Source organism: Stigmatopora argus, chromosome 9 (genome assembly GCF_051989625.1).
Source record: "Stigmatopora argus isolate UIUO_Sarg chromosome 9, RoL_Sarg_1.0, whole genome shotgun sequence".
In the NCBI taxonomy this organism is placed as follows: Eukaryota; Metazoa; Chordata; class Actinopteri; order Syngnathiformes; family Syngnathidae; genus Stigmatopora; species Stigmatopora argus.
The window spans coordinates 19539763-19565970 of NC_135395.1; the positions used below are offsets into that span (position 1 = coordinate 19539763).

General features: G+C 46.3%; 4 protein-coding genes across 9 annotated transcripts in view; all 4 read left to right on the forward strand.

Moving 5' to 3' along the window:
- The window catches only part of LOC144082070 (A disintegrin and metalloproteinase with thrombospondin motifs 2-like), a 63422-nt gene extending 55948 nt beyond the window's left edge, over positions 1-7474 (forward strand). For both annotated transcript variants that reach the window (XM_077608900.1, XM_077608901.1), the window contains 3 exons: positions 176-305; positions 1173-1259; positions 4497-7474. In XM_077608900.1, coding sequence (XP_077465026.1) covers positions 176-305; positions 1173-1259; positions 4497-6301 — 2022 coding nt within the window. In that variant the 3' untranslated portion in view covers positions 6302-7474. The remainder of the gene's footprint in view (positions 1-175; positions 306-1172; positions 1260-4496) is intronic.
- A 1230-nt stretch (positions 7475-8704) lies between these two features.
- On the forward strand, positions 8705-11166 carry LOC144082567 (uncharacterized). Its single transcript, XM_077609807.1, is given in 4 exon segments — positions 8705-8824; positions 8875-8959; positions 10153-10535; positions 10537-11166. Coding segments are annotated over 2 exon segments (612 nt in total). The 5' UTR covers positions 8705-8824; positions 8875-8959; positions 10153-10154; the 3' UTR covers positions 10768-11166.
- A 196-nt stretch (positions 11167-11362) lies between these two features.
- Positions 11363-16881, forward strand: LOC144082646 (uncharacterized). 2 transcript variants are annotated; one of them, XM_077609931.1, is made up of 5 exons: positions 11363-11509; positions 15851-15922; positions 16017-16134; positions 16265-16336; positions 16462-16881. In XM_077609931.1, the coding sequence occupies exons 2-5, from the start codon at positions 15859-15861 to the stop codon at positions 16532-16534; spliced, it is 327 nt and encodes a 108-aa protein (XP_077466057.1). In that variant the 5' UTR covers positions 11363-11509; positions 15851-15858; the 3' UTR covers positions 16535-16881. The 2 variants fall into 2 exon arrangements, with proteins under 2 accessions (XP_077466057.1, XP_077466058.1); XM_077609932.1 differs by lacking the exon at positions 11363-11509 and adding an exon at positions 14329-14447.
- A 435-nt stretch (positions 16882-17316) lies between these two features.
- LOC144082573 (putative monooxygenase p33MONOX) lies at positions 17317-23751 on the forward strand. Of its 4 annotated transcripts, XM_077609824.1 has the most exons (9): positions 17317-17348; positions 18273-18300; positions 18394-18543; positions 18696-18883; positions 19136-19247; positions 19396-19523; positions 21375-21538; positions 21639-21811; positions 22936-23751. In XM_077609824.1, the coding sequence occupies exons 3-9, from the start codon at positions 18516-18518 to the stop codon at positions 23139-23141; spliced, it is 999 nt and encodes a 332-aa protein (XP_077465950.1). In that variant the 5' UTR covers positions 17317-17348; positions 18273-18300; positions 18394-18515; the 3' UTR covers positions 23142-23751. The 4 variants fall into 4 exon arrangements, with proteins under 4 accessions (XP_077465950.1, XP_077465951.1, XP_077465949.1 ...); XM_077609825.1 differs by having other exon boundaries at positions 17324-18323; XM_077609823.1 differs by having other exon boundaries at positions 17324-18300.
- The last annotated feature ends 2457 nt before the right edge of the window (positions 23752-26208 follow it).

The window sequence follows — 26208 nt, forward strand, 5'->3', positions numbered from 1 at the left end:
TCATTTTGACCATTTTTATGCTTACTTATGTGTGCACTTTAAATCTCATTGTTCTATAGTGACAATAATTCAAGATCATTCCTTAATATATCCAGCCAGGACGCCGCTTTTAGGAACGACCGTGTCTCACTAGAGGACAGTTAGCATATTATATGATTGGCCTCTGTTTGTCCAGTGTTCGGTGACCTGCGGGAACGGAACCCAACAGCGGCAGGCGGTGTGCCACACCCGGGACAACACCATCGGCCTGTGTCTGGACAGTAAACCCGACACCATCAGAATGTGTCGGATGGATCCGTGTCCAAGTGAGTAGCAAATTTGCTTTGTTGGACCCAGTAACGACACTTGCAGACGACGAAATGCGGCTGTCTCGGTGCCTCGTTTGAAATGCCGACTTCAACATTTTGGGAGCGCTAGGCCAGATGTACACGAGAGATGACGTTTTAAATTCTTCTGATTGAATGCTTAGTTGAGGGGTGTCCAAACTTTTTTCTTGGAAGGTCGCCTACAGAAAAATCAAAGTTTGAAATCTTGCTACTTTTAGTATTTGTTAAATAGAGGATTGGAATTGGGGAAAGAAAAAAAGTTGTGTTTTTTTTTGGTAGAAACTCATTGGTTGCCATTGACAAGGCTAGAGCAGGGTTGGGTGGCCAACTCCGGTCCTGGAGGGCCCCTGTCTGTTTTCCACATCCCCCTCCTCTAGCACACCCGAATCAAAAGATCAAGTCATCAGCAAGCCGTCCACAAGCGTGATACCGATCCTGATGATTTGATTCAGGTGTGTTGGTGGAGGGAGACATGGAAAAGAGAAAAGAGAGCAGACAGCGGCTCTCGGGGACCGGCGTCGGCCACCCCTGTGCTAGAACAATCATTGTTTGAATTGTTTCATTTTTGTTTAAAGCACACTAAACTGAAGAATTTCTGCTATGGCACGAGAGAATGAGGTGCTTATTTTCCTCTCAGTATGGGTTATTTTGATTGAATATTTATTGAACGTTCGAACAAGGGCGGTCTTTGTTTTTCCTTTTCACTTCACCGTTTGTCCTGAAAAGGAGACTTTGCTAACAGGCAAAGACCGTTTTGGTCTTTGGACCAATATCCATTTTGTGGTGTTGTTTTGGTCTTTGTCTCAATATCCATTGTTCTGCCGTCTCCTCTCCTCCCTCCCGCAGAGGGCTCGCCGGACCACAACAAGAACGGCAACATCCTGATCCAGTGGCTGTCCCGTCCCAGGCCCAATTACCACAAGAGCTTCTCACGTAAACCCTCCCTCCATAGCTCCCAAGCCGGCCTCGGCGACGGCGCCTCTCTTTTCCGCTGGGCCCTGTCCATCTCTGTCCTCTTATCTCAGCAGGGGCGCCCCGGGGTGGCCCCCTGATCCACCCTAACCCCACCCCACCCCACCTCACACACACCTTTCGGCCCCCCTCTCTCTTTGCCCCCCTTCTACGCCCCGTGCCCGCCTCCGCGTTCGCGTTTGAGAGCGAGCGGCAAAGCTTTGGCTTCTCTTTTCCGGGGGGGGGAGGCGCCGCGTCCCTCTCCGGCGTCCTCTCCGGCGTGGGGCGTCCTCTGAGGCGTGACCCAAACCCCGCACCCACCCCCCACCCCAGGTCAGGTGTCCGGCTCCTGTGTGTGCAAGCTGGTTCTCTCTTGCTCTGTCTCTCTTGCTATCTCTAATCTCCCACGTGGAGCGTTGTTGTCGTCGCCGCCACCGCCACCGCCGGCCAGTTGAAATCTCAAAAGAAACAACACAAAAAAATATAATAATCAACGCGAGAAGGAGATCCGAGGGTAAAGCGGACGGCTTTTTTTCGGGGGGGAGGGGGGCGCCCGGCGAAAGAGAGAGAAGAATGCGGGTTTTGCGCCGGTTCCGCCCACTTTGATCACACGGTTGTGCTGCTTTCTTTTTATAGCACACGGTCTTGGTGAGCAAAAAAAGATGTTAAGCCAGGAAGAAAAAGGTATATATAAATATATATAGCGGAGAAGAAAAAAAACAAAGTGGGTTTTTTTTACAAATATATACGAAAGCTTTATTGTGAATGTGATCTTGTCACAATGAGGACATCTTTGCTTAAGTGCTCATCTCACATCCTGGTTCCATTCGGGGAGGAAAATGGCGGCTCGTTGGGACGGTCCATTTTCGGACGAAGGGGAACGGGAAGCGGCGTCAAGAGCGACTTTTCGGGAAAGGCCAACGGCCGAGTGAATGGCCTTAAAGCAAAGGCTAATATCCCCCCCCAAAAAACTTCAAACTCCAAACTAACAAGCAAAAGAAAGGAAAAAAATACAGGGTAGTCTGACCACGTGTGGTTGCTTCCCATTTCACCTCTTCATCAGTCATCCTCTCTGACTGTTATACTAAAGTTCAATAAATGCAGCTTATTTGTGCTTGCAGACTTTGAAGAAATACATATATAAATATATTTGTATTCCTATAAATAGATATACCTATAAATCTCAATAATGCGAATAACGTTTTACCATGAATAAGCTGTAGCTTATCTGCCTAAAACCTTTGGACTGCTATCGATCTCTCAGATCCCGACTGTTACGTGTCTTTTTCTTTTATTTGATTTTTTTTTTTTTTTTTTTTTCATGAATGCAGAAGATTATTTAATAAAGGTCGTGTTAAGGGGGGGTGGAACTATAAGTATTATGCAGGCCTTGGACAGTTTGTTGCCTCGCCATTTCACTCTTAATCAGGAAATTAATTTCACTGCTGCAATCACTTTTCATCATTTGCATACGATCTTCATGCGTGCGTGTGTGTGTGTGTGTGTGTGTGTGTGTGTGTTGTGAGGAAAAGGAAGGTTTTGTGTGCGTCATCGGGGCTTCTCCACCTTTCAATCTGCTACAGAAATACCTCATAAACTTTGATTTGACGAGTGTCCGGTGGTATCGCTCTTATTTGATATTTTTTTGGATGACTTTTCGGGGATGAACAGCAACCACGCGAACACTAACTTAACCGCCTTATCTCGGATTGAATGTAACGGCATTTATCTGTGAAAGATGGCTTCACTCATTCAAAGTTTCAGTCGGAATGGAAGGCAGCTTCAAAGCGACTTCAACTCACGCCCGCCAAATCTAGCCAGGAAATGTGGGCCTAGGGTGTTGACACGTCTTCCACTTAGCGCATTTTCTCGCATATACGCCGTATTTGTCGCTCGTGAAAAGGATGACTCAATCCAGGGGACGGCTTATGTGCGTACAAATTAGACTTAGAAATAGAGAAAAGATCAAGCGATAAAACGCTAAACAAAATGGATTTTGATGCCTACATACAAAAAATACACAGACAATTGTCTTATACCAGAGAAATGGTCAAATTCAACCATTTGGAGGCCATTTCAAGGGTACGGCTTATACGCGGAGGCGGCTAATATGCGAGAAAATACGTCGGTGGGGGGAAAAAAACCATTAAGAAGAAGAAGAAGAAGAAGAAAAGAAAGACTTCAGACTTTACACCTCATCGTATTGTGATCACTCACACGCACTATTTCCGTTGTGACTATGTAGCCAGCTATCCAAGGTTTCCTTTTGCTGGAATTTGGAGCGCAAGCTAGCGAGCCAGATCTAGCAAGGCGGGCGATACTGTATATAACGTTGATGTTGACCGTATTTAATAATGTTCATGACTGTTATCTTCTATAATATTCTATACTATGGGTAACTGTTTCGTGGCTTCACCGGCCCGTCGCCTGGGGCCGGCTAACCTTCGGCTAACCTTCGGCTAACGTTTGGCTAACGTCGACGAACCGTTCAGATGGACTCTGTGCACTGCGTCTATATGCACTTTGATTTATCAGGGAAATTGTATTAATGTTTTGTAAATGTTTCATATGACACTTGACGTGCCATTTCCACTTTTTACATCATGGAGGGAATCGCCCCTTTCAGTTGGACGCCAGTCGTCATGGTTTGCGTACGTTCCCCCCCCCCCCTCCCTCCGTTCCATCCATCGCCCGATGGCTTGATTTCCAAGTACTATTCAAGTGTTTTACCAAAGTGACTGTGAACTTGTAACTTTCGATACAGTTGAATTATTTTTCTTATGAAGATGATATACGTACTACTCTCTCTATATATATTGAGCAGGGGGCGTGCATTTCATCTTTTCACTTCCTGTCATTCTCAAACGGCAAAGTTGGATCAATAAAAATGTTTGGAAAACTCTCCCTCTTCTGTCATGACGCGTCTCCGTGTGTCAAGTTGGGTAGCGCGCCGTGGCTTTTCCCCGCCGGTAACCACGGCGACCTCGGCAGGATTTTTCTTCTGTGCAGGACTTTTCTTCTTCTTCTTCTTCTTCCTCCTCCTCATCATCCCCGCACGCTCTTCTTCTCTTCTCCCGGCCCGCCTTTCCTTTGCGCAGACTTCTCCGCATGCAAAAGCCAGCCTTGGCAATTTATTCCCCGCCGAGCTTTCCGTCTGGCTCCACCGTCGGCGGCGTCTGGCGGCGCGCGAAAGCACCCATCTTTTGTATTCTTTCGCAGGTCGCCGTTGTCACGGAGACCGCTCCGTCTTCTGCCGCATGGAGGGGTTGGAGCGCTACTGCGCGCTGCCAGACTTTGAGCGCCTTTGCTGCGAGACGTGCGCTCGCTCCACCCATTGGGAAAGAAACTCCACCCGGGGCGACGTGGACCCCGCCCCATCGTCGGTCCCGGATCATCCCACCACTGGCCTGGCTTCCTGGTCCACCTCCAGCGCCCGGCCGACTGTAGGGACGGCCGCCGCCACCACCAACTCCTGGACCGTGACTCAGCCGCCCACGTTCATGGGTACTTCAAGCCGTGGCTCCACCTTTAGCTCAGAAGCGATCGGCGCCTCCTCCAAAGCCTCCACCCCATCTCCGACGATTCCTTTCTCCTCGTCGGAAGGCACCCAATCGTCGTCGGCGACGACGACGGGCTTTCCAGAGACCGCCACGGAACCCCCTCCGGAATTACACATCAAACCAGATTCCCAACCGCGGACCACTCCAGATACTCCAATCCTGAAAACGACAACCGACTCACCCAGAAAACTAACAACGGGTCTTCCGCTCACCACCAAGCGTACTAAAAAACCACTTGTAGCCAAGGCCGAAAAGGACCATCTGCCCAAGAAAATTGGCGCAAAATGGAAGACGACTGATAAAAAGGTGGCTCCGCCAAAGCTCAATCCCAAAACAAAGACACCCAAAAAGAGCACAGCGGCCGATAAAAAAACGAAAGGCGCAAACGTTTCTCCCAAAAAGCCGACCGCTAGCAAAAAAGGTTTTGCCAACAAAATTCCCATCCACAAAGCTCCAAAAAAGGCTGCGGCAGAAAAGCCAAAAAAGACTGCGCCAGTCAAAAAGCCTCCCAAGAAGACCACCCCAATCAAAACGTCCCCCAAAAAGGCCACATCTTCCAAAATGTCTCCAAAAAACCCAAAGCCAAAGGCGACGCCCGCACTTCTCAAAGCGGCTATCACCAAAGCTAAAAAGTCCATGCCTGCTCAGACTCCGCCCCAAAAGATTTTGAAGACGACCCCAAAAAAATCCAAAAGTCTGTCCTCCAAAATCTCTTCTGCTTTGAAAGGCCCAAAACAGGAGCGAATATTAAATCCCCCGAAAAATAAGGCCAAATCCACAACGGTGCAAATGACAACTAGCACTTCTCCAATCTCAACGGCCGTCTACGTTTCTTCCAATCCTCCGTCCGGCGTCAATTTCTATTGGAGCGCGGAGAGCCTCCCGCCGCCGGACCGGAGAGCCCACGGCCTGGCTATCCCGCAAACCTCAAAGACGGACACCGTTTCTGGCTCGGAGACGACGACCCCGAGCTACTTTGAAGATGCGGCAACGTCCGGCGGATACGTGCCATCGGTGGGTGTCGGCATAACGAGCGGCGGTGGAGACCACGTTCCCGGCAGCGCCGCCTTCACGGTTCCCTACGGCGAAACGAGGGCGCCGGACGAGCGCTCCACTGCGCCAATGGCCGCCGCCGGTCATCACGCGAGCCGTCCGACTCCCTGGCCCGGGGCGGACGTTTCCGTGAGCGAGCCTGCTCCCGTGGCCACCACATTGGATACCGCCACCTTGGCCTCCAGCGCCACTCTACCGCCCCAGCGAGGGCTCAAAGACAACAACTTCATGGACGCCTCGGACAACGTGGCAGACAACATGGCGGACAACGTGGAGGACGAGGTCTCTCAAAACAACCTGATCCCGAAGCGTCGCGTCAACCTCCGGGAAAAGACCAGGAACAAGCGCATTCAGGAGCTCCTGGAGGAGAAGCGAAACCTTCTCCTCCGGAAGAAAAGAGGCCATTTTTAAGATGCCATTTTGTGGAAAGTCTTATCGAGACCAACGCCTGTACAGACCGAGCTGCAGCCGGCCGGGTTGGAACCGCACCGACTGTCGCATTGGCTCCACACTAGTATTGTGAATACTAGACAAAAGGCAATTGTGGAACCGCGGCAGAAATACGCCTCTAGTTTAAAAAGCACTTTATAAAAGCGGACTTATCACTAGTGACGTTCCAATCCGATACTCGGGATCGGCGCCCGATACGACAAATTTGGGAGTGTGGGATTTGCTGGCGACATCGGATCCGTTCGGGTAGTCACGCGTTTTCTTTTTCCGATGTTTTAAATCAAACCACTAGGCGAGCGTGTCTGCTGCGTGGGGCTCCGCCTCTTTTCAAACTATTAACCGATGGTGTAATATGGTAAACAAAGCATTTTTCGACTTTTAATATAGACACTAATGTGACCCATCATTTATAGATTCCGCTTGATATGATGCATTATTTTTACTGTTGTCAAAATATGGTCGTTGGTAAAGCATATCTTGAGAAAAATCGAATTGGATCAAAAGTCAAAAAGTCCATATCATGGCATCCCTCCTTATTACTACTTTCCTTCACCCCTTCATCTGGGTTCATGTTGCCTTTTTCCACATTTGCATGCGTAGCTTTTTTTTGTCTCTCAGGAAAGTTAACAACATGTTACAATATATGGTGGATTCTACTTAAAAAAAATTTATTTTTCCAACAAATATAAGTCCCGCATTCCAAAATAAGAGCAAGTCAATCCAAAAGGTTCTTTGTGGTATGTTTTGTTGTTTGTTTTATTTTCATCTATGTTACCACACTTTGTCAGTGGTGCTCAAATTTTGGTTCCCGCTTCCTCATTTCATGTACAGAAAAATATAGAGACAATATAACGTTGATTACATAAGCTATTTGTCATCATTGCAGCTTTGAGTGCTGCTTTGGGATTGATTTTTTTCCAAGTCAAATTTTCATATAGAGTATTTGCAACTGGAAGCAATGACAGATTTTTTTTCTGTACAATATCTGTACATATAAAAAAAAAGAACGTAATGTTTAATATTTATTAAAGTTCGCGTGCTTGTGATATTTTGCAACATACCTGTGTTATTTCATTCTTGGGATTGCAATAAGTCACTGTTCATTCTTGATTAAAAATACTATGGAAATTAAAACCTCGGAATTCGACATTCTTTCCCAATATGGCGGCGGTAAATTAGCGATCGTCTAGTAAAAAGGTCATGATAGGCTCCATTTAATGGCAAGTGCTGGCCAAGTCCGCTCCTGTAGAGCCCCTCCCTATCCAGTCTGTTTTCCATATCTCCCTCCCTCCTTCTCGTGCGACCCCCGGACGATGACTTTGACGGAGTGAGGCACGTTTGTGACTATTTAGGGCCGGCCCTCTGTGGAATGGTCACTGCCGGCCGACCCGACTGGCCTAAAGATATGGGAGGGAGCACAAAGAGAGACACAGCAAGGATGCGAGCGCGTGACTTGGAATACTATGCACGAGACGCATAAGTCGGCATTCTAAAAATACATTCAAAGCCGTCATTAAATGAGCAAGCCACTCGATTGGAACACGTAACACGACGAGAGAAAATAAAACCACGAAACTCCTCCGAGTGCTTCGGGCACACGTTTGCATCAAACTCGGCAGATATCCGTGCGTTTACGTATGAAGGAATGATGAAAAATGGGTGCATTGCCCGCCATTGAGGGTGCTGGGGGTCCGATCCCTTTTGACTGAGAGGGGCCCATGAATGTTCATTCCAGGGCAACTTTTGGGGACGAAAATAAACTGAGCCGCCAACCAAACGGGCCTGCTTTAGGGGGTTAACGTTCAGAGTTTTTCTTCTGACATTTATGCTGTCACATTGAGAGCATAAACTAAGTTTAAGGTATCCAAATTTATGAAATGTGTAAAAAAAAAAACAGTTGTTCCTTACAGCAACACCGAAGGAGCGTCAGGAATTTTACAAGTACACGTGAGCCCTATCTTCAGGCGGGTGGCTTCAACTTTCCAAGAAAAATATTCTGGCCCTCCGACATTTTGCATCAAAAACATCAACAATCTCAGAAGCGGGGGAGTAGTGGTGGGAGATTTCCAATCTTTTGGATCTTAAATAATAATGGGAGCACAACTCTATCATATTGTTGGGCCGAGAGTGTTGACCGCCCAATTAGTCTTGTGTCATCCGCCCTCCGTCAAAACAATCCCCCAATGATGGGGAGAAGAAATGAATGGTGAATCTATTTTTAGCGGCAGGGAAGGAGGCCAAACCAAAAGTAAGCAAGGGAGAGGGGAGGAAAGGGAGAGCGTGTCGGAGGAGGGAAGACTGGCTGGGGAGGGGGAGGGTGAGGGGGAGGGGGCGTGGAGAAGATAAATCTGCATTCTGCCTCTGGTCAGAGACGACGACGGCGGCGGCGGCAGCGACAGCAGCAGAGCGAGCTCACACGGGAGCGAGCCGGCCAACCAGCATCTCACCTGATAAACAAACACTGGGTTAGAGAGAGCGAGAGAAAGAGAGAGAGAGAGAGAGAGAGAGAGAGAGAGAGAGAGAGAGAGAGAGAGAGAGAGAGAGAGAGAGAGAAGGTGCCACATTGACATTTGAGATCGACGCTGCACAACAGGAAAGCTAGGAAACGGCTGGAAGCAGGTGAGTGACAAAATATTCGTGCTTGGAGCATCCTTTTGTTTTTGTTTGTTTGTTTGTTTGTTTTCTACATGTAATGCATCATGATAGTTAGTTGCTCGCCCTTTGCCAAAATTAACCGGAGGTGTGTTCTAAATTTAGCTACACCTTGGGGGAAACTGCCAGAGGCTGGCATTTTTCTTTGCCTTGCTTGCTCTATTTTGGGGATGGAGGAGGAGGAGGAGGAGGAGGAGGAGACTAAAATATCATTTGGGTTACACTCTGGGCTCGACCGCTAATAAATACAGACGGGAGACATTCTCAACACTTTAGTCGTCGACTTTTCCTTTGTTTACATGGCGTCTGATGTGTGGTGTCGCAATAATTAGCACGCTCCTTCCTTCATTTTTCATTAATGTACGTTCAAATGAGATTGAATAGATCTTCTGTTTCACATATTCTGTGGATTTGGAGGCACAATAGGTGTTTGTCAAAAAACAAAGTCAAAGGCCCACAATTCGTAAGAAAATGATCGTATCTCTTGATTTAAGACCAACAGTTGTGCTATAGTGGGAAAGCATTTAACTGGACAAAAAGGAATTGCTTCTTTCCGGTTTTGCAATACAGTGGGACCGCTACTTACCAAATGAATTCATTCCACAAGTGGTTTGCCAACTTGCATTTGCTTTTGTAAGTAGGGCCTTTCAATTCTTCGCAATATACTACCCACAAAACACAAGAAAATAATTCATTAAGCCAAATACATAACAAAATACATGGAAGGCCGAGTGCGATTGGCAACTGACAAAACATACCAACCCACGTGTACGTAAACACACAACTTAAAATGACAAATTCGCTAAAAACACGATGGAGACTCCTAGCCAACGGGAGACCGGCGAGGTGTTGGGAGCTAGCCAATGAGATAGCAACTCTATCAGCCAATTTCCAAAGACTATTTTTTGGGGGGGGGGGGGGTTAAAATGCCATGACGGGATTTGCTCGCACAAAAAGTTTGAAAAATCTTTACCACGGCGACTGGAAAAGTATTTGAAGGCGGAAAGGTCAGAACACGCCAGCCAGCGCGCGCGCTTCAGTGAGACTGAGACCAGTTCACCACAAACAGTTCCCAGTTGATATTTACGATGGGCACGCTGGCGAGAGCGTATTAGTTTTGGCAATAAACACGGCCGTGGCCTTGTGCTCTCCCTCCTCAGCTATGCGGCCGCGATCTGCAGCGCCCTCCAAGGGAGGAGCGCTCCTGCCCACCATCACCGAGGAGGCCGCCAAAGATCGCAACGAGGTCAAGACGCCACGGCTCTCCTCTGACGATTACCTGCTTTCCATCTGCCACCTGGCGCACCCCACGTTCCCCGCGGGCCACGACCCGGCCGGCCCGCGGGCGAGAGCGCGCCCGTCGCGTCTTAACCGCGGGCAAAAAGGCCGGGACGACGACGGGGCCGAGCGCCGCCGACAATTAGGCGCCTCCGACCCCCTGGAGTACCTTTACGGACGCGAGTCGTACCCGGGGCCAAGCGACGGAAGGCAATTGGAGGGCGAGCGGGAGCGGGAGAGGCCTTCTCCCGCCGTCCCCCCCCCGCGCCGCCATTTTGGGTCTCCCACGGCCACGCCGGGGCGGGCGCTCCGAGGAGGCCGTTCCCGGCGGCTCCGCGCCGACGGGCGAGGCGGGAAAGGACGGCAAGGCCAAAGGGGGAGAGGGGACCCCCGGCAAGAGGCGGTGGGTGGTCTCTCAGTGGATCTCGGACTGCAGGTCGGCTTGGAGGGAAGGACGAATGTCAGCCTGCGTGCTCCCGGTCATCGCGGAGATATAGAAGCGGCGGTCCAAAGGCAAAGGCGCCAGTAACGCCGCTCTGGTTACGTAAGCGCCGTTTCCACCCAGCGCTACTCTCTGCATCGTCTGAGGCTTTTTCATGGACACGCCAAAATATCTCTATACATATGTGGATCGATTTATGTGTGTATATAGTATGTATGTGTGTGTGTGTTTATATACATGTACACGTGTAATTTGTTAAAATTTGATGATTTCAAATAGGAGGAATGGGAAGTATATATGTGTATATATATAATATTTATATATATATATCAATATCGTTGACTAATTTCCTTTAGAAATATCGTGAGATCATTGTTATCTTTGCCACCCCTATGATACACAACAATTTTAAATGTGTAAGGGTTTTGTTTATGTATTAAAGAAATTATAGCCATGTTTGATAAGGGAAACCTTGGTCCTTTTTCAAGATTCTTGGTTGTTTTATTGCACAGCAAAGCTCTTTGATTGCTCCAGGTGACAAAAATATTCCCACATGACAGGAAATTTTGCAAATCATTCTAACGGTATCATGACGATAAAAGCATTCCATTGATTTTTGGAAAAGCCACATTCGTGTCAGGCAGGCTGCCTCGACGCCGTCAACTGGCGTTGCTATGGTAACGAGTGTGGGATCTTCCTGGTTCTGATTGGCCTCGGCCGCTGGACAGCGGAGTGGACCACGCAACCCAGGAACCGGAAGCAGGCGACCACGGGGAAGAGCTGCTGCACAATTTAAGGTATTCGTGGAATTTTGAAAAATGACTACAAAATAAAGTACAAACGATACAAATCGGGGGGAAATTAACTGGGGAAAACGCACACCGACGAAAGGCAAAAATAAGCAAGACAGAAAACACTTCCACGCCGATGCACACAAACACTGGCTTGAAATACACAAACAGGGTTAGAGTGGATGACAATAACGAACACTTGGGTGGGTCACAACGGCCACACCAGGGGAGGGGAGCCACAAAACAAGCGGCGGCAGGTGAAGCTCATGTACAATCACGTGGACAGGACATACAAGAAAAAGAAAAGAAGAAAAAAGAACCCAGCCACCAAACCACAGAAACAGTTCGTTGACATTTATGATAACTGTGTAAATGATTTATCAAAAGTGCAAGTGCAGAGATGGCCTGCCTGAATTTGTGCTGCACTGGGGGGGGGGACATATTTGACTCTTTATAGATTAAAAAAAAACAATTGGATAGGTTTTGTGCTTTGAACTATTTTCAGACAAGCAGATTGAGAGAAAATGTTCTAGTGCTATCGACCACTAGAGGTCAGGCTTTCATCTGATTCGGGCAGACCTTGAGCTGGTTGATGGTGACCGCTTGGGAAACCATTGCCACTGGTCGCCATTCATTTAAAGCATGTATAGTTTCAAAATCACACTCATTTGGAAGGCACCGCTAATATTCCAGAAAAGTCTTTTCTTGACCTGACTTAAATAATAGTTTTTTGTGGATCTCCGAGAAGGCCAAAGGGGAAATTGTGGCAAAATTCTTTCGAATGCTGTAAGAAAGAGATGACTTCCTGTCAAATGAGAAGTGCAACTGCACAAGGCCTTCTCAGCCGTGGAAGATGGTGCTGACGTAGTGAGTTCCTGTGGTTTTGGGCCTAGCTGCTGTCACACTTTTTGCCTTTATGCCGCCGCTCAAACATCTTCCTAATAGCCACCCCCACCCTTCCCTCTACAAGTGGAAATTTCACATTTGATTTTGGACATTCCCCTCACCCACGGACACCATTTTGCTAGTCATTCCGATTGTCAAAAAAGTGCTACGTTTGGTTCCTGTGCCACAATGGAGATGACATTTACCACTGCCTACTCAAAAAGCCACAGAAAACGAGTCAATATTCAGATTAATCATGAAATATTTAGCCCAAATAAGTGGGTGTCAGTCAAATGAGTCCAAAATACACCCAGGAACTTTATTCTGAAATGTATGACCTTTCCATTCCTCCTAAAGACAACAAAAATTGTATTCACAACATGCTTTTGATGAATGATACAGTGGTACCTCGACATACCAGCATTTCGAGATACGAGTTAAATTTCCAGCAAATAATGATCTCTAGATACGAGACAAATTTGGAGATACGAGAAAGCCAGGTGGCCAAGACATGAGAGGCTGTTTATCATTTTTTGCCACATCTTTTTCGTGTATAACAGATATCTACCAGCACTGGGCGGAGCGTTGCATTTTTTTCACTCTTTTTTGCCGTGCAAAAAGCTGCCCCCACCCAAACCGACCCAACCCCCGTCCATTCAACTTTGTCACCTATGTATGTGCTGGATGGCTTTGCAAAGCACCCCCCCCCCCCTCCCCCCCCCCCTGCCTGATATAAACTGTCATGAGCCAGTTCAAGACTTTTTGGCCTGTTTCATACGTGGGCCATCAAAGTGCAAACTTTTGACCATTTGGACTCATTTAAGAGCACCGTTGTTGAATGATATTTCACCCATTTTATTATATGCAGCGGTGTATGATGACAACAAAGGCTTTTGATTTGATAGAAAGGCATAGCATCCCATAAGACTAGGCTTTCATTTCAAACGATTCCACAAAATGTAGCTTTTCATAAAGAGCAAAGTTTTCCACAATACTAGTGTCCTGCAAGTGCAATCAGTGGATTGGCGTCAGGTGCTTCTTGTTTGGTCCCAACCCCCGTTGCTTCAAGTTTGTCAGTCAGCTCAGTCGGCGGTCGCTGCTGGATATAAAGTGTCAAAGCCAGTTCAACACTTTTTGGGGGACCTATTTCAAACGTGGGCCATCAAAGCGCAGACTTTTCACCATTTGGACTCATTTAAGAGCACCTTTGTTGAATGATATTTCACCCATTTCATTCTACCCAGCTCTGTGTATGATGACAAAAAAGGCTTTTGATTTGATATAAAGGCGTTGCTTCCCATAAGACTAGGCTTTCCTTTCAAACGATTCCACAAAATGTAGCTTTTCATAAAGAGAAAAGCTTTCCGCAATACTAGTGTCCTGCAAGTGTAATCAGTGGATTGGCGTCAGGTGCTTCTTGTTTGGGCCCAACCCCCGTTGCTTCAAGTTTGTCAGTCAGCTCAGTCGGCGGTCGCTGCTGGATGGATGGCTTGAGCAAAATGCTACTCCCTCCCCACCCACCCACAGCGACCCAACCCCCATCCATTCAACGTTGTCACCCATGTCTGGGCTGGATGGGTTGGAAAAGAAAAAGCTGCCTGGTGTAAAGTGTCAAAGCCAGTCCAAGACCTTTTCTGGCCCTATTGAAAATGTGGGCCATCAAATTGCAAACTTTTGATCATTTGGACTCATTTAAGAGTGCCTTTGTTGAATGGTATTTCACCCATTTTATTATATGCAGCGGTGTATGATGACAACAAAGGCTTTTGATTTGATAGAAAGGCATAGCATCCCATAAGACTAGGCTTTCATTTCAAACGATTCCACAAACTGTAGCTTTTCATAAAGAGCAAAGTTTTCCACAATACTAGTGTCCTGCAAGTGCAATCAGTGGATTGGTGTCAGGTGCTTCTTGCAGCCCAACCCCCGTTGCTTCAAGTTTGTCAGCTCAGTCGGCGGTCGCTGCTGGATATAAAGTGTCAAAGCCAGTTCAACACTTTTTTGGACCTATTTCAAACGTGGGCCAGCAAAGTGAAGACTTGTCACCATTTGGACTCATGTAAGAGCACCTTTGTTGAATGATATTTCACCCATTTCATTCTACCCAGCTGTGTGTATGATGACAAAAAAGGCTTTTGATTTGATATAAAGGTGTCGCTTCCCATAAGACTAGGCTTTCATTTCAAATGATTCCACAAAATGGAGCTTTTCATAAAGAGAAAAGCTTTCCACAATACTAGTGTCCTGCAAGTACAATCAGTGGATTGGCGTCAGGTGCTTGTTGTTTGGGCCCAACCCCCGTTGCTTCAAGTTTGTCAGTCAGGTCGGTCGGTCGGTCGGTCGGTCGCTGCTGGATGGCTTCAGCAAAAAGCTTTTGTCTGCTAATGCGCTAATAATGCAAACAATGAAAACTATGCCTCGACCAATTTGCCATTTGTCAACGTCACAAGAGACAGTGGTCATGTTTTCACGCTTTTCCATTCATCACTTCCTTATATGTCGCTTCCCGGTTCACATGGGGAAAGCAACCCCCCCCCCCTCAAGAACATAACAGAAACTGACAGGGATTTCCCCTTCCACAGAAAGGAGACTCAAAAGCAAAACTGCTGATGCTTTGCCAGTCTTTTGATCTGCTTGTATACTAAATATTCTATAATCAGAAATAAGACCTTTTGAAAGGCTTGCTGAGATCAAATGGTTTCTTTTAGTTTACCATGTTTAATACTCTAATTTTTGGACAAAAAGTCGCATCAGTGTATAAGTTGCACCAGGCAAAGATGATTAAATATAAGTCACACTGGAGTATAAGTTGCATTTTTGGAGGTCATTTTTGTCATTTATCCAAAACAAAGAACAAATGTTCAATACTAAAAAATAGGGAACAGCAGAGAAAATAGACAGCTGTTCATGTAACATCAATTATTGTTTGGATAACTCTACCCTAATAAACACAACATGACAAGCTGTTATAAATAAATAAAATATACAATAAATCGTACTCGAGTATAAATTGCAGGGCCGATGAAAATAGTGTGATTTATAGACCGGAGAATACGGCACATATATTCTAGTAACAGGGTGTCAAATGGTTTCTAATATCATATTTTTCCAAGGAGTATGTTCAAAAAATAGATCTATATAGTTTAGCTAATATAGTTGACCAGGAAGACAAAAGACAAAGATTATTTTGATCATACACATTACGGATGAAATAGAATGAGAACATCAATCAGGGCTGCAAAAAGGCGTATGGAAATAGAAACAAAACGAGGGGGAAGTGAGTGAGTGAGTGAGTGAGTGAGTGAGTGGAATTTGTTTTTTTATTTCCTTTTGCTTTCAAAGTTTCACTTTCCAAGCTTGCGTGGAGGAAGATTTTGTGGCTTTTGCAAGTATATAAAAGCAGGCTGCCAGTGTCATTTTCAAACAAAGACCTTTTTGACATCCTCCTTCCTTCCTTCCAAGTCTCAGCCATGGATAGCACTCTCAAAGTTCTTTTTCTCCTGGCAGTCGCCGTCAGCGTGTGCGCAGCTCAACGTAAGTTCCGACGCTTGATTTTCTTCTCCTTTTATTAGTGCAAATTCTATCACCTTAAAAATGTATTTCATTCCTTTTTTTCTCTCCTTTATAGTGAGTAAATCACAGAATTGTCTGTGTCAAGGTGATGCCACTGTCCCCAAGTCCAAGTTTGACATAAAAGACCTCACAATCTACCCGGCAACCATTTTCTGCAAGAAAGTGGAGATCATGTAAGTTTTTTTTAAAAATTATTTGGTGACCGTTGAAGATGCATCGAAAAAAAGATAGCCATTCTCATAGCATTTACAACTGATGTGTAAATGTGACTTGTACAAAACGTTCTTTCCTGCTTATTTTCAGTGTCAACACAAAAAATGGCTCCTATTTCTGCTTGAAGCCGAAAGAAGTGACACGCATCATCACAAATCTCCAGTAAGTGCTTCTCGTCATCAACCAAACATCAGCGTGACACCCAAAATAGACATCAAAAGTGAAAAATTTGGGAGATATTTTGAAATATTCACATCAATTTTTTCTCCTTTGTGCCACATCTTTAGGAGGCGTAGGACCACCTTATCCTCTATTGTCCCCCCGCCCTCACTCCCTACCAGCAGTAGCAGCAAAATCTAAAAAGCTTCAGTAAAAATCCCCCAAATTAAAAATTCATCAGATGGACCAAAACAATGTGAATGCCTTTAATACTGTTTTTGTTTTTGTAATGTAATGTGCAATTGAAGTATTGTAATACACTGATTTTGTTTGTTTGTTTTGCTTGATGATGTTGGGTACACCTTAAACTGATTCATAGACAATGTGGCGTTGTCATTCAGTCTAGCAAAAACCACAGCACCGGCAGAAAAGCCACCCCGGCCGGAACTGTGACCTCAGAACTGTGAGGCATTCCGCCAATCAGCTATCCACTGTGTCACTTTGTAAAATAAATAATATTCATGAAATTAAAGAGCGGATGAAGCCAATTTTCTGTTCAAAATCATTCAATCACAAAAGGTTGGCAACTCACTGGGACAAGCTCCAGCACCCCGCAACACTCCTGGCAAAAAGCCACACAGAAGACGGGGGGAAAAAGCGCTCCCTGATGGAGTGCCTGCCATTGACGAGTATATATGTCCAATTGGCTTCAAGTTCAAAATTGGATTGGGCGTGTAGTGCCGTCAATGGCAGCCAGTAAGTGAACTTTTTGTCCCAAATGTAAAGTGCTCCGGCCCCTACGAGGGAGGAGAGTTGGGGTGAAGGTGCCCCAGCAGCTGAAGTTTGACAGCCAAGATATGAAGTGTTGCATTCGCTGACACTGCGTGACCTCGTCAAACGGGACCAAAAGTCATGGACGAGCAAACACGGCGCGCTGTTTGTCCTCTGGCTCGTCGGTCAAAAGGGACAGAAAAGGAGCCAGATTCCATTTCCAGAGGATCCAGACGAGTGGCAGGTTGGTGACCGCCATTTTATTCCTCCTGCATGCTACTTTATTCAATTGAAATATTAGCACAGACTGTAAAACCTAGTACTGGGTGTTCCGAATTCATATTTTTGTCATTGGCTCATTTATATTAACGCTTAAAATTAAAATCAGCTGACATGTCAGAGGCCCATGTTGGATCATCTTCAGTCGACATAAAATTAGAAGGCAGTGACTTGTTCATTTGCCACTATTTTATTTCTGTCTCATGGTGTCTAGTTGCAGGCACTTTGGTTGGATATCCATTTGTTATAAGCATTTTGAAATATAACATTTTGGATTTCACAATTCAGGTGACAAAAAAAGATGACATTTTTTAAAAATCATTAGATAAGTTCCCACAAGTGTGCTTGTGTGGTTTCGTATGTTGGATCGACAAGGTGGGTCATGGACTATTAAAGACGTTAAAAAAAGGGGGGGTTGGATTTACCATACTTTTCGGACTATAAGTGGCACCAGCCAAAGAATACACGGTGAAGCGGAAAAATATATATGTATGTATATACAAGTCGCATCGGGCTATAAGTTGCATTTTTTGGGAGGGCAATTTTTTGTCCAAAACCAAGTACAAACAAATGTTAACGTAACAACAAGCTAAATAGATTTAAAATGACTATAGGTTCAAAGGGGGGAAAGCAACATAATAAGCTATTGGCGGTCTGAAAATAATTTTTAAAAAAACACAAGTTGCACTTGTGTATGTCACAAAAGAGTGCACCTTATAGTCCAGAAAATACGGTAAGTCCCCTCTCTCTACTCAATCCTTGCCAACCCTCCTATTCCTTTCTATCCGTCCCTCCCTCCCTCCTTCCCTCCCTCCTTCCCTTACTCCCTCCCTCCCTCCCTCCCTCCGACCCTCCCTCCCTCCCTCTCTCCTTTGCTCTATATTTGAAGCTGGTCAGAAACTGGACACCCTTGCGAGGTAAAGTCAAGCAAGTCTGTTGGGTATGTTTTACCCATGACCTAGATAGCCAATGAGATCTCTTCTCGGCTAACTTTGCGTGCACGGGAGCAGACGGAACATCAAGTCGGGCTTCATCTGCTCCACCGGAGGAGACGCAACCCGGAGCGAAAGGAAGGCGGATCCGGTGGAGCGAGCGAGCGAGCGGTGCTGACCTCGTCTGACCCCGTGTCAAAATGGCCTCAAGACAGGGGGACGTGCCAGGTAGTCCAACTGGTAGACATGTGTGAAAAGGAATGACTTGGACACTGTGTATCTTGACCTGAATGACCCTAGCTAGGCGCGTGCATTATTTCACCAAGCCCAAATGCTGGTGGAATCCACACTAAAGCGGATTGGCATGTTTTAACCATTAGCCGTAGAATCGGGATCGTCGTCCGGGCTCTTCGGGGCGCTGTCGTCTCCCGTCGGACTGACCCGCCACAACATGTGCTACGACGAGCAAATGGAGATGCCCATGCATTCCCCGCCGGAGGACTTTGCCTTCAACGCTTTCTGGACGGACCCCGTCATCCCGAGACACCCCCTCAGGAAGACGGCACAGGTGCATTTCCCTTTTTTTGTGTGTGCATGTCGTCATTGGCTTTGCCCGTATTCAAGTACAAATGAGCTACGTTTGACGCACCGGATATATAATAGCCAGCGACTCGACTTGATGGAAACACAACACAAAGTTGGGTTTTTCACGGAAAGCAGAATAGATTATTGGCAGTTATACATTCTGAAGGTCATCTCCAAGCTTTGGCGTATGCCGGTACCGGCATTTCATTTTCTTTGCTTATGTAACCGCCACCAGGCCAATGTGAGAAGCGGGCAGGTGACGAGCGCGGAAAGATTGGAGCCAAGCAGGTCTCCCGTTCCCGTTCTGAAATCCAAAGCCAGCTCGTTCATGAGCTCGCTCGCCATAAGTAAGTGAGAGAGAGAGATGAGATGATCTTTTGCCGTCCCCGCCGTTCCCTTCCGGGGAAAACGTTCCACGTTAACGACGTGTCCGACCGATATGTACATTGTGCAGTTGTAGCGGCCCCTTTGTTTGCAATTTGAATGTTGTTGCAGAACAGACCCAGGAGAATCTCCAAACCTTTGAGCACCAGGCAGGCCTGATTGATACTGGTTATAAACCCCACAAGGGCCTCTCTGCCGAGGACACTTGCTTTCGCCGGCTGGCTGATGGAACACACCCCGTGAGTATGGGACTCCGTAATTGCAAGTAGAGGCGGGAACCCCTGGCTTCCCCACGATACAATTTGCAATACGAGGCTCACGATGATAATTATCAATAGGTGAGCCAGGAAATCCTTTTCGTACATGCAAATGTATCATTGGCAAGAAAAGGCACGTACAAACGTATCCGCCCTGTTTGTAGATGTCGCTTTTGTTGCTGTATGCAAATTTGAGAAAGGCCAACAGGGGGGGCGGGGGTGCTGGAGCCTATCCCAGCTGACTCCGGACCAGAGGCAGGGAACACCCTGAACTGGTGACCAGTCAATCTTAGGGCACAAGGAGACGAACAACCATTCACTCTCACACTCATACCTAGGGGCAATTTAGAGTGTCCAAACAACCTACCATGCATGTTTTTTTGCGGGAGAATGTGGGAGGAAACCAGAGTACCCGGAGGAAACCCACGCAGGCCCCCGGAAAAACATGCAAACTCCACACAGATGTACATGACCTGAATTTGAACCCAGGACCCCAGAGCTGTGAGGCCGACGTGCTAACCACTCGCTACACCGGGCCGCCCACTTGTAAAAAAATACCCCCCCAAAATACAAAAACTACATAGTTCAACTGGAAATGTCATTACATGTCACCCTTGGTTATATGTATCTGACTGTGGGAGTTATGTTGAAGAAGAAAAAAAAAAGGAGAAAAAAAGCTTTCTTGGTAAACACATTATGTAACTGACTCGTTGCTAGGCAACGTGTGATATGATTGCTTCAATCCTTTTATGAGCTCACTTGGCGACGCTAACTGTAAGAGTCCCACCGCTCGCATTTGTGTCGTTGCTCTTTTGAATTATGGGAGTAATAAAGAAGGCAAACGTCAGGGAACGTCAAAAATACATCATTATGAAAAGGTAGGTCCATTTCAATTATTTTGAGAATCCAACGATAGGATGCATTGAGACGACTGAAGCAGGCCGCGCAGTTGTTGTTTTTTCTGTGTGCGTGTGTGTGCTACTGACGGTCAGAATGGAGGCTACACCGCCTTTAAATGGCACATTTGGCAAAATGTGCACATTTCGGGCTCATTCGGAAGCCATCCTCGAGGATATTGTCAAGTGAGTCAGGCCTTTTGGGAGAATATTCGTGTATAGTTGACATGTAGCATCGTTAGCTTGCGTTGTAGCCAGCTAGCTAGCTCGCTGGATGTTATGCGACACTAATGGCCAGTTTGATTCACGAATACGTCCTTTGGTGTCCACATATGCCCAAAGCTTTTATGTGGAATATTAATATTCCTTACTTTTAGTATATTTAACGGATTCGTCCCACGTCAATATGAGGGTTAGAATTGTACTCGTGGCACCTAAAGAAGTGTTGATTTTATTGGATTGTACTCCAAAAGCAACAAACCTAAAACATTTGACATCGCGTGATCACATGACTTCAAAATGTAAAAGTTTGATAAACGATCAGTTTAGTTGAGTAATAATGGCATGTCTCGACCAACAAACAACAAACCAATTTCATTACATAATAATCTGCTACAGTACTGACTGTCCATTTGCATTTTCATAGAGAACATCAAAACAATACGCCCATTTTTCGGGACAGGTGATTGGTCCCGAGGAAATTTGACGCCCTCTGACGTTATCAACAGGTTGAGCAGAAAACGTGTATCCACGACTACTATTTGCTCAGTCGTGGATCAATGATTAATCGACAACATGTCACCAGAACTAGAGTTTTTGTTCTTGGATGTTACATCTTGTATATAGCTATATTAAAAAAAAAAAATCCATTGAGGAAACTTTTTTTGCTTTTTTGTGTTTAGATATGGGTTTTTATCCTTTGATATTTGCCTCACAGAAGCTGAGAATGACAATCGGGGACTTCAAGGACGACAGGCCTACATCATCAGCACAATCCACCCCGAGTGGCACCCCCTGCGTCACCCCCTCGGTCACCCCCTCCGTCACGCCGTCTGTCACCCCCTGTGTCAGTCCCCTGGCTTCACCTGCTGTCGTTCGCAGGTAGGCGCCACATTGCGCTCGTGCTTTGCGTCTAAAACGGTCTCCCGATTTCTCACTTGGCCTCCTCGCAACTCGCGTAACGCCTCGGGCCGGATTTCAGGAGCTGGTTCCAGCGGAATCCTCTTCCCTTTCTCGCCGCGGGGGAGTCCATCAGTGCGAGCCACACGGCAGACATGGGTGGAAACCAGGGAGGAGAGGACAGGTGGAGCTTCTTTGGAAGTCGTTCCGTGGTACAGAAGTCCCCCACTCACCCAGGCTCCGAACCCAACACAGGTGAGCGACGACGCGTGAGTCCATGACGAGCTGGCTGGCTCCATTCAAAACGGAGAAATATATTGGTCTACAACGCTGCGTTATTGAACGTGCCGCCCTCATGTTGTTGGTATTTTTATTTGGACATTTTCAATCAAAACAACATTCTGTGTGTGTGAAAATGCCCCAAATATCACTCATGAGATTTCCCAATGTAGTCCGAGGAATTGATCTTGACTCAACAAGAAATCCAAGTTGATCTCCAAATACGTGCAGTCGTACCTCTACTTACGAATGAAATTAATTGGTTCCGGTTTTGTAACTAGAAAATGTTGTAAGTAGAGCAGTAATTTATATGTCAATTCTCTATTATTCGTTCCACGGTCCTCACACAACTACCAACTAAATAAACCCTTTAAAATTGGCCAGTGTCCCAATTTTGTATGAAAGATGATAAGCCCACAAAAATGAGAGAAAATGATTTATTAATGTCTTAAAATGAATATCAAGATACAAAATCTATCCGCGTTGAAGCATGATATGCGCACGCGCATTTCCCCATGACCCGACGACGTCAGAAAGCCGTCCACTTTGCAGTACATTTTAGACTTTTCCGTGTGCCCTGTGTGTTTTGCAATCATTAATAAGGGGAACATTTAGCCGAGGTTGACCGCGGTATGTAAGAGAGAATCTTGAAACATGAATAGTGCTTGTTGTGAGACAACCAATGAGAGCCCAATAGAGTGTAGCGAGGTTCTAAAGTGAGAATCAATGCATCCGCGACAATATTTCCCAAATTAAATAACGGAGAAGGAAATGCATTTACTTTTTGGGGGATTTTGTCACTTGGTTCTTTTTCGTATCTCGAGTCACTCATTTGCAAATACTAAAAATCGTACCTAGAGGCATTTGTAAGTAGAGGTACAAGTGCACGTATTTAAAAATGCAACCCTGGGCAAGCTCCCTCGAAGGAACTTTTTCGACCCAAGGCGTCCACTTTGGAAAAATGAAGACTGACAACATAATAATGTTACTGCTTTTGTGGCAGTATTTGATCCATTTGAGAAGCGGCGTTTGAAAGGAAGCCCCGGCCCATTTCCAGCCCGATCACTGAAGCCCTCCTTCTCCTTTGCTATTCCTTCCAGGCTTTTCCCTTCAGTCCTACTTTGGCCTGCAGAAGTCCTCGACCATTGCAGGCACGGGCGGCCAGGACAGCCTCTCGGTGGGCGACGCCGCCAGCTTGATGCCCCCCAAAATTGAAATTTCCGGCATGGACCCCAAGCGGGCGTCCCCGCGGCCACACAAACTCAAACCCCGGGACATGAACGTCTTGACGCCTTCGAGCTTCTGAGCAGGCGCGCAACGATTCCACGTGCTTCCCTGCCTTCCGTCGTCCCCTTGGCAGAAACCCCCCACCTCGTATCAGTTCCCCTTCAAAGTACAAAATTGGACGTAAGTTTTTTTCTCTTCATTTCTTCCAATTTCTAGGTCCAAATACGAGCGGTCGTGTGCATAAACGTCAATTTTCAGTCGCGGCATGAGGTTGATGTGTTCAAAAGCTTGTGTGTTTTGTTAGGAGGAGGTGACAGATGACATTTTTGTTTTGTTTAGTTTTTTTTTCCAAAGCCTGGAGAAGTGTTTTTCATTCTGAAATATTTGGCTTTGCATTACTTAACAAATTGAACTCCAGACCTGAAATAACATTTATATATTTCAAGTCATGTTGTCTCTTAGTTCATATTCTGGCTATATTGTGTATGTTTAACTTGCTTTTGAATAGACAAACTATAACAAGAGCTACAAAGCATTGCAGTGGTTGTTTTGCTTCAGGTTTTGCATTATTTCTTTTGTCCTTAATGTTGTATTTTGAAAATATTGACTTGGTTACTTGATGTCATTGCACAAGGGAGATTGAGACTCCCACTTGCACGTGTAAATAAATCTCTGTAGAAAAAATGCAATTGTCAACTTCAGGCATTCTTTTCAAGGAACATTGCAAAACTGAGCATGTATTCCAATCTCATTTGAAACTGGTTCTTCCAAAGGGGTGTGGTCTAACGCCATGATCATGTAAACAAAATAACTGACGGTGAAGATGATATTGCAGACAAGGTGAATATTTGAACGCCCTGAGTCCATACCGAAGGGAAGAAGGTCCGTAATTACAGTCTTTGGCCACAAGGGTGCAGTGTTGGCTCACAATGCACAAGGATGCATTTGTAGCCTTTTGCCCAGCCCACTTGAAACACTACACAGCTTTTTATAGGCTTGTGAACTGGAGCCTACTCCATCTGAATTTGGCCAGAGGCAAAGTACACCTGGACTGCTCACCAGCCAATCACTGGGCATGAACAGTATGACCATTCAACAAACCTAGACCTAGATTTGTTTGGAATGTGGTCAAAAGGCGGGGAGAAGACGCAAGCGCAATCTCCCGCTCCAACCACTATTTGAACCTGGAATCGCTCAAACGCTAGATGTCTTGAAATCGAAATGGGACAAAAATACTGGTCAAGTGTTACACATTAACTCAGCGCAGCGGAAATTCCTGTCACCTGACCGGACATTGGTTGGTGAGATTGCGACAATGAGGACAATTGAGGACCAGCCAGGTCAAAGTCCGTTGTATCGTGCTTAACCTCATTTAAATCCACATTTAATTGATATCATAAATACCAATCATCATAGTGCTTTAACCTTTCATAACTTGTCTTTTGCTCCGAGGTCTTCTTTTCAAGGAGTCAATGTACAGTAATCTACCTGATCGACTGGCAGATGGCGATCGACGTTTTGAGCACCCCTGACACACTGTCCATTTACCTAGCCGCTGGTCCTGCTAACTTTGAAAACGACTTTCCAACGGCCTGCCAACGCGCTCACTTTAGCTTTGGAGCTGCGGCGCCAATGTTTCAACTTTGACTTTCTCCAAACATATTGACCAAAATGACAGGCTACATCCAATAGCCGCTTGTCAGCTGACATGCCAGTCAAGGTGAACATTAAATGAGAGCAGCGAGTCCAGACAAGATGTCCATCAGAGGTGGTCATTAGTTGCAGTTAAAGTGATGGACGGGTGGGAACACGACAAAAAAAGGCCAGATGGACAAGACGGGATTTGGAAGAAACGTGTAAACGTTAGCCACGACAATTCTGTCCATGTGCCCGCTTAAAAAAAAAGAGTCCAAACGCATGAGAAGTAAAGCGTGAGTCGTTGTTGTGGCTGTTGCGGGTCGTTGGTGGGGAGAAAAAAAGGCAAATAGAAGTTAGGGTGGAGAGTGCTGGCAGTCATGACATAATGCATATGGATTTGTTTCTACGGCCCCGACACGACGTGGTCTCGAAACGCCCAATGGCCTCACTCGCTCACTCAGGCGTGTGTGACCAGAAGCACCACCCTAGCGGGGTGACCCCCGTCTCTCGTCTCTCGTCTCTCGTCTCTCGTCTAACGACTTGCGTTCTTTCCTCGGCAATTCCCAAACAATTTTCCACTATTTTCCATCTGCCACGCCCGTATGACCTGTTTTTGACACGCCACGATGACGACAGCGCGCCGTAAATACTAAGTAGGAACACGTGGGCCATCTGGGTTAACATGGCCGATGTTGTTGACCATCGCATTTAGTATCTAAGAGGACGGACGGGGAAGTGTTCATGTAGGACTATATTTATGACTGGAATGATGAAGCCTTTGACACCGAGTCAGATGTCTTGAGGGATTTTCGAGGTGGTCCCTGATGACGTGGGTTGCGTCCACACATCCACATCTGGGCCTGATTCACCGTGAGCTGTCCCGGAGGTGAACTCGCCCCCCAAAAATCCAAGTTCCTTCTTTGTGTTTCCTGGTGGGTGGGTGTTCCTTTTTTTTCTGACCGCCTCCGTGTGTGTGCGTATTAGCAGTGGGACTCTTAACGCATTGATTCCTTTTTTTGTGAATACATTTTAATCAGGCGGCACGTTGGTGCAGTGGCTTGCGCGTCCGCCTCACTCTTCTCAGATGGAGGGTTCCATCCCCGGGGCCTGGGTCCTTCAGGTGTGGTGTATGCAAGTCCTCCCCGTGTCCAGGTACTCCGTCTCCTCCCACTTCTCAAAAACAGGCACGTAAAACTGGTTGGTTGAACACTTGTAAAGTTGTTGGTCTCATTGTGCCCTCTGATTGGCTGGCAACCGCTTCAGGGTGTGCCCCGCCTACTCCCCATAGTTGTTTGGTATCAGCTCCAGCACCCCCACAAACCTCGGTAGAATAAGCGGAAGGGAAAATGAATGCATTTTAATCAGAGGTTGCCTTCCAAAGACTTTAAACATCACATGACCTTTGTCAATGGTCAAACAGCTTTCCAGTTGCCAGATGAGCAAGATGGGCTCCAGCCCAATCACCCCGTAAAACCCGCCCAGTTTAATAATAATTTTAAAAAAAAATC